This window comes from Urocitellus parryii, chromosome 10 (assembly GCF_045843805.1).
Source record: "Urocitellus parryii isolate mUroPar1 chromosome 10, mUroPar1.hap1, whole genome shotgun sequence".
Classification (NCBI taxonomy): domain Eukaryota; kingdom Metazoa; phylum Chordata; class Mammalia; order Rodentia; family Sciuridae; genus Urocitellus; species Urocitellus parryii.
Window position 1 is genome coordinate 88,838,912 of NC_135540.1, and position 12,627 is coordinate 88,851,538.

General features: G+C 31.3%; 1 protein-coding gene across 6 annotated transcripts in view; it reads left to right on the plus strand.

Annotated features, from left to right (window-relative positions):
• The window catches only part of Ankrd17 (ankyrin repeat domain 17), a 149,375-nt gene that overhangs the window by 87,022 nt on the left and 49,726 nt on the right, over positions 1 to 12,627 (plus strand). For 3 of the 6 annotated variants that reach the window (XM_026402588.2, XM_077803458.1, XM_026402592.2), the window contains exons 11-16: positions 1,390 to 1,477; positions 3,461 to 3,588; positions 3,825 to 3,968; positions 4,445 to 4,547; positions 6,044 to 6,796; positions 10,892 to 11,040. In XM_026402588.2, the coding sequence (XP_026258373.1) occupies positions 1,390 to 1,477; positions 3,461 to 3,588; positions 3,825 to 3,968; positions 4,445 to 4,547; positions 6,044 to 6,796; positions 10,892 to 11,040 (1,365 nt within the window). The remainder of the gene's footprint in view (positions 1 to 1,389; positions 1,478 to 3,460; positions 3,589 to 3,824; positions 3,969 to 4,444; positions 4,548 to 6,043; positions 6,797 to 10,891; positions 11,041 to 12,627) is intronic. The other 3 variants (XM_026402590.2, XM_026402593.2, XM_077803459.1) reach the window with 3 other exon arrangements.

The following is a 12,627-nucleotide window of genomic DNA, read 5'->3' on the forward strand; positions in this document are numbered from 1 at the left end:
TATAATAAATAATTTTTCTCCCAAGTTGTTTATAATTTAGTAAGAAAGGATAAAATAGTAATGTCATTATAAGGTAGATTCTTTATAGATGTCACACAGGAAAAGTGCAGAAAGTTTAAGCTTAGAGGATCTGACTTCCTATATTTTGGACCAGGTAAAGTTTAGAAAGAGGATGTGGCAATGTTGAAGCAAAAGAGATAGTCCGGTTAAAAAAAATACAGTGAGATCATAGTCTATAGTCTAAAAAGTAGAAAACAAAGTTTGTTAATATGGGGCAAAATAGTTAGTCTTCCAGTGTAATCTGTGGTGAAGTATGAATAAGACATTAAAAAGTAGGATTGGGTTAAAATGTAAGCATATTTTCATGGGACTGAGTTTCTGAGATTAACAGACAAATGTTATTTCCTGTAGAAGTTCATAGTTTATGACAAATTCATATGCAAGTAGAAACAGGCCTGTTGAAATTAACTTCAAAAACTTGTAATAATACACTTAATTTCTCTTTCCTCATTTACTAAAAGGGCTGAATTAGATGATTGTTGTTGCCTCTTTAATTCTGAATATATTCAAAACGTTTAATGTGTAAGTTCTATTTTACTTTTGTATAAAGATTTCCTTGTTAGACTTTGAGCCACTTAAGCTTAGAAATTCTATTTCCAGAGCTTACCACAATAACTATGAAACATACAGCACTGTAAGGTTTAATACTTGTTTAGTTAAAGGGTAAGGAGAACAAACTACATATTGACTGGAGAAAAATCAATTTTTCATCTTTTGTAAATGATAAACAAATATAAAATCCTGTCAAAAGATTTTTTTTTTTCAAATGAAGACCTGAAAATGTCTTTACTATTGTTCTCAATTACCCAACTATCTCCATTGATTTTCATCCTTTTTTGGTATTCTCCAGAAAGCTCTAGTAACATAATTGGTGGTTTTGGAACTAAATCATCATTAGTTTTGTAATTTTTATGTAAGGTAAAATAGAAAATAAATATTTCTTGAGTGGATGATGATGATGCCAATTATGTGCTAGAGTGCCATACACTGTTCCAGTTTCTTTTTTTTTATAGAGCAGAAATTACAAGATGGATTTTGATGAGGGTGTCAACATCACATGACTGTAACTCCAGCGCTTCCTTTTTTTTCCCCAATTAAATTAAACTGAGAATGAGTCTCACTGAATTGAACCCTCAATCTTCCTGCTTCATTCTCCCAAATAGCTAGGATTATAGGAACTCACCACCATGCCCAGAGATTTCCAGTTCTTAAATTATTTCTATGGAACATGTTTCTAATATATGATTTCTTTAATTTAAAATTATATTTTATTAATTTCTTTCTCATGATATTAATTTATTTTATAATTAAGTGCATTTTTAAAAACAGGAGCATGAATCTGAAGGTGGAAGAACTCCTTTAATGAAAGCTGCAAGGGCCGGTCATGTTTGTACTGTTCAGTTCTTAATTAGTAAAGGTAAGTTTATATAAAGCACATGTTTTTTTTTCCCCCAAAGATGTCTGCCTATATCCTTAGGCATTTAGAGATTGAGGGATATGGAGCATTTTTGGGGTATAGAATGATATGGAGGAGAGTTACTTATTTTGTTCATCTTAGTATTATCTTGAAACACAGGTTTTTGTTTCTGCCACTGAGAAATTTGTGGCAAATCCCTTTTCTGCTTTATATTTACTTGGGCCTAAGTTTTCTTCTTTATAAAATATAGGGAAATGGTTATAAATATAGCATAGAAAAATTGTTCAAGGTTGAAAGGTGGCAAAATGCATGAAGGTTTTAATTTATGGCCAGTAATTCTAGTTTGAATACCAAAGACCGTAATGGCCAAATTAGCATGTTATTATTTCCTTTAAATTATTTCTTAGGTATTTACTATACCTAAGCTCTAGTTTTTCGGGAAGAGTTTAACATATATTTTGTTTAAGAGATTAAAGATTCACTTTTGAGTACATATTGATAACAAAGTTTATATGGCCATATTAAATAAACTATAAATTTGTAATGGTTTATAGGTAAAAAAATCAGTAAATGACTGGTCAAATCATTTTAGGCATTTTGAGCATACATTTGTGATAGGTTTATTGCAGTATTTTTAAGAATAGAATTATTACATAAATACTATACCCTCTTTGGTTGAGTTTGACTAACATTATTTCGGTTTGTTTCTGCCATATGCCATAATTCCTTATAGTAATCCAACTCAAGGATAGATAAATAGATAGACTTTGAGTAGAAAACATATCTGTCTTTATTCTCAGACATTTCCTAATTAAAAAAGAAAAAAGATGGTACTCTATTGTTAGTTCTTTACATGTTTAACCCATAGAGTGCAGTGTGGATTATTTAAATTTTTTTTCACTCATCTTTTCTACCAAAGAATATATGTATAAATTTACAGGCCTTTGCAAAAATTTTTCTAACTTGTATATTTCTCATTTCTCTAGAAGTAGTCCACATCCCTCATCAATGTTTGTAATTGTCAATCTTTACACTATTAACTCAAATAGATACTACTGATTTATATTTAGTTTGTATTTTTCCAATAATTAGTTGAATTCCACTTACTGGTCATTATTATAATTTTTCTTGCAAAATGTGTTTTTAGTTTTGATAATATCTAAATTATTCACCCTTTCCTTCATGCTTTGCAAATATTTTGTTTGAAAGACATTAAAATAATAAATAGACAAGGTACAAAGAACAGAATCTTTTAATTTTGATGAGAAACAAATAACAAAAATTGTCTCTTTAAGATCATGCTTTTGGTATCTTATTTAAGATGTTCTTGTGTAAACAAAGATCAGGATTTTCTTCTATAGCTATGCTCATTTAATTTTTTTCTGTAGATCCTACTGATTTATGTAATTTAGGAATGCCAGTTTTGTTTCTTCTTATGTTTATATATTTGAACTGTTTTTTTATTTTGCTGCCTAGGAACTCCATTGTAACAATGACTAAAAATTATTAAAGAGATCAGTATCTCATTCCAGACTTTAAAGGAAATCTATGTAACATTTCATAGTTAGCTTGGAGAATTTTGTACTTTTTGGATATTTTTAACTATGTAAAATAAATTTGCTAAGACCTAAAAAAAAAAAAAGAACTTAAAATGTAAATACAGTTTTGTATTTTTTTTAATGTGATAATTACCCTGAGGGTAGTACTTGTTTTGGTTTTATTTTACTGGTTCATACTGGAATATGTATGGATGAAATTATATTTGTCTAGGATTTGCTTTAGAATAATTCAGTGTGGCAGAGAATTGATTGTGGGGTTATATGAAATGAGGTTGCCCTGTGTTTATAATTGTTGAAGCTAGGTAATGGGTATGTGGGGCTTCATTATTGTATTCTATCTACTCTTAATGATTTTTAAATTTAACATATTTTTAAGAACAAAACACTCTGATCAATGTGATTTTTCATGTCTTCTCTGTTTTAGGAGCGAATGTGAATAGAACCACAGCTAATAATGACCATACTGTACTGTCCCTGGCTTGTGCAGGGGGTCATCTGGCAGTGGTGGAACTACTTTTGGCTCATGGGGCAGACCCTACCCACCGTTTAAAAGTATGTAACTCAAGTGTTTTGGGTTGGATTTTGAATTAATTCTTCACTTGAACACCACAGACTATAATGTATAAGTTGTATTTATAATGCCATTCTGAGTATTAGTTTTGTTTTATTAGAGGAAGTGCTCCTTACTAAAAGCATTATTTTAATGTAGCCAGGACCTGTAAGCTTTTTCTTTTTAAATGATTCTGTAAACTAACTTATTTTTCCCCCTCTATATGCATTCGTTTTAGGATGGCTCTACTATGTTGATAGAAGCTGCAAAAGGTGGCCATACAAGTGTTGTTTGCTATCTTTTGGACTATCCTAATAACTTGCTTTCCGCCCCTCCACCAGATGTCACTCAGTTAACACCCCCATCCCATGACCTAAATAGGGTAAGATTTAAAACTAAAGCATTTTATATTGTGTCTCCTTTATTTTCTTTTGCTTATTGTTTCATTTTTAACTAGATTTTTAAAATTATAATATATAATTTTCTTATGATTAATGTTATATTCAGATTCTAGATTGATGTGATTTTGCTTTGATTTCTTCTGAAGGTTATAACAGCAACTTAAATTCAAAGCCCATTAGAAAAATGTCAAAGGGGCTGGGAGGTATAGCTCAATGATAGAGTGTATGGTTAGCATGCACATGCCCCTCCCTGGGTTCAATCCCTAGTACCACCCCCACCAACAAAGAACAAGTCAAGGAAAATAATTGAACTCTAGCATATTTTAAGTAGATATGTTCTTGAGATGACTTGTTAAAAATATTTTTAATAAATCTCTATCTTATTCTTCATTAGCATATTACTTAATGTATTATGTAGGCAAAGGTGAAATAATCAATTTAGTGTTTGTTGTCCTAGGCACCGCGTGTACCAGTTCAAGCACTGCCCATGGTTGTCCCACCTCAGGAGCCTGATAAACCACCTGCCAATGTTGCTACCACTCTTCCCATTAGGAATAAAGGTCAGTTATACTTCTAAAGACAGTTCTTACATGTTGTCTATTTGAAAATAAGATCACAAAAATTCTAGCCATTTAAAATTATTTTTCCATAAAAAAATAAATTTTTTATTAAGTTGGCATACAGAGTCTTTTTTTTTTTTTGAACCAATGAGAAAGATGTTATTGGGAGAAAAGATATAATAAAGTTAATCTATGCTAGAATTAGAAGGAGAAATTCAGATGTTCATTTTTAATGGAATTCTAATTATCCATGATTTCCTCTAATAAATAGTAATTTTTATTCATGTAAAATGTTAAGCTGGGTATAGTTGGTTGATATTTTTATAAATTACTTAAATATCTAATGATATAAGGTATAAAGATTAATCAAGTTGGATCAAAAATTAAAATTTATTTTAAAGAAACTGGTTTAATATAGATTTTTATATCTGGGATACCTTTTCTCAACCAATAATTCAAAGTTATTTCAGATAGACATGTTAATTTCTCTAGAATTCTGAGATCCCTATTTGACTTGTGGATGTTACACCATGCATGTTCTTAAGTTATGTCCCCAAACATTATACCTACCAGTTTTGAGTCAAAAAAAAAAAAAAAAAAAAAAAATTTTTTTTTTCAAGTTTAACCTGAAGAACCAATGCAATTTTTGTTTTGTTTTTTTTTTTTTTTTTTGGTTTTGGCTACCAATATTGTTTTTCCAACAAGAATGCTAAGTATTTCCACCAGCTCTTTTCAATCACTACTACCAACCTAGAGCCTTGGCACCTTTTTCAATTGGTTGCTAAACCTGTAGCCAGATCAGTCTATTCACCTGGCTGTCAGAAGATAACTGTGGATGGCGTAGTCCAGCATCTTTTCTTCCAGAGAAACTGAATTCCAATTCTCTACTGGCCAGGTAGCTGTGTGAATATTGAATTTATATCTTTCCTTTGTCAGTCTTGAAGATGATAGGCCCTATCAAAGAAAGATGTTTTAGTTGGATTTTAATTTCTTAATACTTCTCAGTGGTTTTGGGCACTCTGTGTGTGTATGTGTGTGTATTTAAAAGGCACAGACTATTAAATGTGGAAAAACCTTGAGGTAGAGGTCTAAGTTTTCTCTGCACTGTAATAATTTAGCATTATTTTTCTGTTCTTATGATGAGTTTTTACATCTTTATGACCATATGAAATATCTACACATAATTAGATTTTTCTTTAATTGCACCACTTAGATATCACAAACCTGCATCCCTCTATTGTCTTAATTTTTAGCCATGTGATAGTTTTAAAATTCTGAAATTAATTTTCAAAGATTAGTCTATGCACATAAAATACATACATTTTATATTTATGATAAAGAAGGTGGACTTGTTTTTAACTCCTTAAAAGTGCATTTTCACCTTCTCTGAATATGATAACTTGGTGCATAACTGTTGGCACTAAACCTCCCAACAGTAACTCTGTAATGAGGATGCCATTCATGTGCACTTCTGAGGGGGTTTCTTTTTCACACAGCTGCTTCTAAACAAAAGTCCAGCAGCCATTTGCCAGCAAACAGCCAGGATGTACAGGGTTACATCACCAATCAGTCTCCAGAGAGCATTGTAGAAGAGGCTCAGGGAAAGTTAACAGAACTGGAACAGAGGATAAAAGAAGCCATAGAAAAGAATGCACAGCTGCAGTCCTTGGAACTGGCACATGCTGACCAACTTACCAAGGAGAAGATCGAGGAACTGAACAAAACGAGGGAGGAACAGATTCAGAAGAAACAAAAGATTTTGGAGGAACTACAAAAAGTAGAACGAGAGTTACAACTCAAAACTCAGCAGCAGCTTAAAAAGCAGTATCTAGAGGTTAAAGCTCAAAGAATTCAACTTCAGCAGCAACAGCAACAGTCTTGCCAACACCTGGGACTACTGACTCCTGTTGGGGTTGGAGAACAGCTTTCCGAGGGAGACTATGCACGGTTACAGCAAGTGGATCCTGTTTTGCTTAAAGATGAACCCCAGCAGACTGCTGCTCAGATGGGTTTTGCACCAATCCAGCCTCTGGCGATGCCTCAAGCTTTGCCTCTGGCGGCAGGTCCCTTGCCTCCAGGGTCCATCGCAAATCTTACAGAACTGCAAGGAGTGATAGTTGGACAGCCAGTACTGGGCCAAGCACAGTTGGCAGGGCTGGGGCAAGGAATTCTGACAGAAACACAACAAGGGTTAATGGTAGCCAGCCCTGCTCAGACCCTCAATGACACGCTGGATGACATCATGGCAGGTGGGTTTATATTGTTATGAGCAGGTATCAAATATGATTTGCTTAAGGCGAGTAAGAGTGTTCCAGAATTTTTTGCCATTGCCCAACTTGAAAACTATTTTTGGACTCTTGACCCATGTATATCTTTAGAAATACTAGTTCAATCTCAGAAGTTTTCAGACGGATACAGGTTGAATTAAAGATTAGTTTCATTCAATACAAATGACTGAAGCTTTCTGGCTTAGCTGAGTAGCCTGGGGATCTAGGTTTTTTAGTAATTGGGTTGATGTTTGATTTTTGCTTTTTTTGTTTTTTGTTTTTTGTTTTTCCCCCCTTTTAAGTTCAGGACACTAAAATTGAATTTTGGCTTTTTTGCCTCAGTATTCTCACAAATAAACTGGAAAATTAATAGAAATTGAAGTAAAAAATAGTAGGACACATCAGAAAGTTTATTTAAATCTGTGAACAAAAATACTTTATATCCTAATGCACGAGACTTCAAACCTGATGGATATTTAAAAACAAACAACAACAACAAAAAATTAAGTATCTTTACAACATTAATAAAGTACCAAACCAAATAGGGTTTGATTATACTGTATGTCAGTGATTTTATCCCCTGTGAATGTACATGTGTAGTCTTTTTCTCACTGTATTATGGAAGATGTTGTCCCCTGATAGTATCATAAATGATATATTTTTAAATGTGCAGCAGAGAAACCTTATTTCATTATTTTTAGTTTTATTGGCAAGAAGTAGTTCTTTAGAAGGCTGTTTTAATGATTTTTATTTGGATGCTTATTTTATGTGAGTTCTGTAACAAAGTAGTGGAATGAGATTTGATAAGGTTATCTGCTACAATAATGCTATACTGAGAAAGATAATTTGAAGAAAGGAAGGAAATTTGGAAAGGAAAAGAAAAAGCAAAGGGAATAAATTGTATTTTGATAATTTTATTCTGATTTCTCCCCATTTTTTTATTTATTTATACTTGGATGACTGCCTTTGTCTACTCTTAAATCTATTTTTCAGTAACATCATATTATGATGAAATTATACATTATGTAAATTTCATCTTTTAAAAGAATAAAAGAAAATAAGTTCTGTAGTGTTTAGATATTTGCTAACATGCAGAAACTAAGAAACTAGTTAAAGAGACAGTTTGTATTTAAAAACTGGTCTAAATTTTCCCAGTCTTTATTGGTCTCAAACTCAGCAGTAATATGTGGAAGCAGTAATAGGTGAAATGAAGATTTCTGCTTCAAATTAAGATCTTTGCTAATCTTAATTTGAAATAAGAAGAAATGCTAGCAATAATTAATAGTAAGAACTGTAAAAAATCCCAGTATTGATAAGTTTATGATTTTTCTATGGATTTGAAAGTTATTGCTAGTCACCACTAAACTGGTTAAAATAATAAAATTTTAAGTTTTTAAAGTATTCTGTGAAACTTAGAGCACAATAGCCATAAATCCTTAAGTCCTGTGTCCATGGCCATTAACTTAGATCATAATAGTGTTCTGTTTTGTCAGTCTGACTACCAGATATATAGCATTAAATGTTACTTACCCACTTAATGAAGAATGGACATTCCTTACCAATCAATGTTTAAAATTTTTATATACTGTCAGTTTACTTAATGTACTTGGGCATAGTTGTCAACAATGATTTGTCAGTTGTACATTTTTTTATGCTGTTGAGAATTATCAGAGGTTTGTAAAGTAGTTTTTCTGTTGATTCATATCCACCCCCCATAATTTTTGTCTGTTTCAGGTATAACTTATATAAGACAAATACTTGTCATACTATAAAAATACTTTCTTGCTCATTTATGAAAGAGGAGAAACAGCCAGGAGGAAGAGCAGGATTAAACTATCTACGTGCAGCTAATCCTTAGTACCATTCATGTTCCCAGGTGCATATGCAGGTGTGCACACTTACACAAATACACAAACTCATACACTCTTTTTCTGCAACTTCATTTTTTAAACTTCTCTAGTAGTATATATCCTTTCAGTTGAGTAATATATATATTTCACTTTTTATATATACACTTTCACTTATTTCTTTGGATTTCTAATGTACTAGAGCCACATTAGGCTTTTAGATTTATTTCTCTCCCTCTATGATATTCTCTGTTATTTATTACTGAGTTCTCATTTATTAGACTTCTCTTTTAATATTTGATCTCCTTTTCTCTAGAACTTCAACTAATCAAAATCTCAGTCTTCCTTATTCTCTATACTTGCTAAAGCAAAATTAGTTTCCTATTTAATCTGTCTTAACATCTTGCCTTTGCTATGATCTTAAGTTCCCTCCTTTCTGTCCCTATCTTAAAATTTTCCTGAGCATGCCGTTTTCTCTTTCTAAAACTAACCTGATATGAAGCCCCACATGTAAAGATTTATAACAGAGTTCCTTCAGGTACTTAAATATTTACATTTGTAATAGGCAGCTATTTAGTTTTAGTAAACCAGTTTCATAAGTACTAAAAGAAAGTCAAATAAGAGGATTGGGTTTTTTTTTCCCTATCCTTTTAGATGAGTTGATAAGAACAACCAACTTGAAAAAATGTAATTTTAGTAGAACCTTTAAAATAAATTATACCAGTTGAAATGTGAATTATAATTTAGTCATTCAACACTAAAGCTTATATAGATATATTTTTTAACCCATTTAGTATCATGAAATAAAAATCAGTGATTTGGACAGACTGGTGTTCATACTGTTTAAGCTACTTTTTGTATTTAGCATTTCTGTTTGTGAATATCTAATCAAAGAAGATATGGAGTCTGTTTTAAGAACTATATATGAATTTATAAATTTATATCTACAATATGTATATTAAATTACTTGATCTTTTTCTTAACATACAAAATAATTATATCAAGGTCATTAGATAATAATTTTACATGCCCTTTTCTCTTGATCTGGAAACCTAAGGATTCAAACAGTGTTTTGTTTCCTTTATTTTTCCTTTGACTTTAAGTGAACTTTAAAATGTATAATTGTAGAATGTGTGTTGCTATAATGTATAGTGTATGTTTGTGCCTGAAGTAAGGATTTTATGTAAAGTAAATTTCTCAATTAACAATCATGTTTATAATTGTTATGAGATCAATTTCAGTTTTATTCTTGGCAGGATCGTAACCTCTTTTCCCTGGTTTCAGATCCAGTTGTGAATCATGATTGCTTTCTGTCTGATATAGTTGATAACTACTTTGGTAACATACACCCACACTCCTGTTGACCATTCAAAAATTAATGCCCATACTTATATATTATGGCATTTTTAATAGTGGGATGAAAAGGAATGGTATTCACATTAATTCCAGAATTGAGTCAATGAGTAAATAAATTACCTGCAGCTGAATCTTTATTTTATCATATGCACCTGACTTAACTAGCTATTACTTACATTACCTATTTGGGTGAAAATAATATCACAGCAAAATCTTAGTTAGAATAACTATTAATAATCCATATTTGAAGGATGACTGTGTGTATACATTTGTTTCTACCCTAGTCTTTTAATTTTGTCCTCATATATCAGTGTGATTGCCAGATTGATTGTTAGGCATTTTAAGACCCCTCAGAATAATTCTTCTTGTGAGAAAATTTATTTCTATGTAAGAATCAAATTTTTATATTTGAAAAATTACATTTACATTATAGGGCTATGATGTAGAATGTAGTCATGTTATTCCCCACCTGTAGTTAGTGAAAAAATAAAAATAAAAGAGGTTTTGTGTGAGTCAACTATTTTCCCTTTTTGGTGTGGACTATTTTACCTTTTATTTCTAATTAAGAAGTTAAACAATTTTCCATTTGTATTTAATTTTAGTACATAAAAATATTTTTGTTTTTGGTGTTGTTTTGAATTAAGGTTTTATATAAGTGGGGAATTTTATCTTTCAAGTGGATTATTAGAAAATGGATTACTCTCTATACATATTTATATTGTCCAGTTAAAACCAGGAACATGAGTTATTAGTGCTGTAGTAGTCTCCCATAACATTTTATTTTTAAAAGTCCTTAATATTTTTTAATAAATAATTCTTAACTATTACCTAACAATGTTTCATCCGTATTAAGTGCAGTTATTTTGTTCAACAGCAGTCAGTGGAAGAGCTTCTGCAATGTCAAATACTCCTACCCACAGTATCGCTGCTTCCATTTCCCAACCTCAGACTCCAACTCCAAGTCCTATCATCTCTCCTTCAGCCATGCTACCTATCTACCCTGCCATTGATATTGATGCACAGGTAAGCTCCAAATTAAGTGAGAGATGTTTTTTCATTAGAATTATATCATCATTAAGTATTTTAACCTTCAGTGATTTAAGCCATGTTAGACTGCTTTGTCGAAGACTTGAGCCACAGTTATATATTTTAAATCATGAATTTTTTGTTTGTTTTTAATAAAATACCTAGTAGAGACTATTGTGGATAATTTTGTGATGTTCCGGTTTCCTTAATTACCACAAAAAAATTTTGTTATAGTTTAGAAAAGGATGTAATATAAAAAGAAATGTAACATTAATATTTTCTTCTAATACTAAATTTGAATACATACTTTAAAATGCGTAAGGGGTTTCATATAAAATAAAAATGTTATAACATTTATTGATAGTATATCACATATACTGAGTTGCATTTATATATTATTTTTCAAATTCTAATATTGCTGATTGAAATATATAGTGAATCTCTATCTGTGCCTATAAAATTTAGCATTTAAGTGATTCCAGAGGAATTAGAAGTACTTATTATCTCTTTGAATTATCTGAAAGAATAATGTGTGGAGGTGAAAAATGTCACCATTTTTAAGTTATACTTTAGAAAACTTGAGTACTATTATCTAATTTCTTTTAAATATTATTTTACTATGAAATCTCAGGGTAAGGTGAGATTGTGTTTTGTACTGAAGAAAGGCCAAGAGGCCTAACTTATAAGACTGCTGAGCAAGGTGAACGTTTATTGACTTAAGGAATGAGAAAATGTTTGTAGTTCATATAGTTTTTGTATTTTGGTTAATTATTGAGGGAGTTTGTTACCAAAAACAAAAAACAAACAAAAAAAACACCTGAGTTTCAGGGGGCTGTGCGGGGGCGGGGGGAGAACCATTAAGTGTATATATTCCTAACCTATTAAAAAATAAAATCTCTCTTTTACTAAAATATTTCTTGATAACACTGTGAAAAGCGAGTTTTATTTTTACTTCTGTTCTTGTTTCTCAAATGTCTGTTGTTTTATATATGTTAATAACTTTTTCTTGAGTACTTGAAATTTAAGGAACTATCTCATCCTAATCCTTAGACATACATATATGAGGTAGCTGTTCTTCATTACAATGGAAGGAGATCAAGCATTTTGTTTACAGTCACTTCATTTGACTAAGAAGTTGTAAGGCTTGGACCCAGATTGTGTGTTTGACTTCAAAAATACCACTCTTGGGCTGGGGGTATAGCTCAGTGGTAGAGCACTTGGCCTAGTATATTCATTCCCCAGTTATCCCCAGTTGTGTGTGTGTGTGTGTGTGTGTGTGTGTGTGTGTGTGTGTATGTAGACATCATTCTTAAGTACCATGCTGTACATTCTTTTTTAAACAACCAAAACAATTTGAGTCACGCATGTGTTGAACCACAGATTCTTACAATTAATGTTGGTAGCAGTGTATAATTGGGTTAAACTTGGTGTTGAATTTGCATTACTTCCCCCAGATTTTTTTCTTTTGCTTTAAGCCTATTATATTTAACTATAATATTTTTTGAATTTTTATGGGAGCAAGAATTGATAAAGTAAAAATAATCTCTTTTAAAGTGATGAGTATATATTTCAAATGAAATAGGC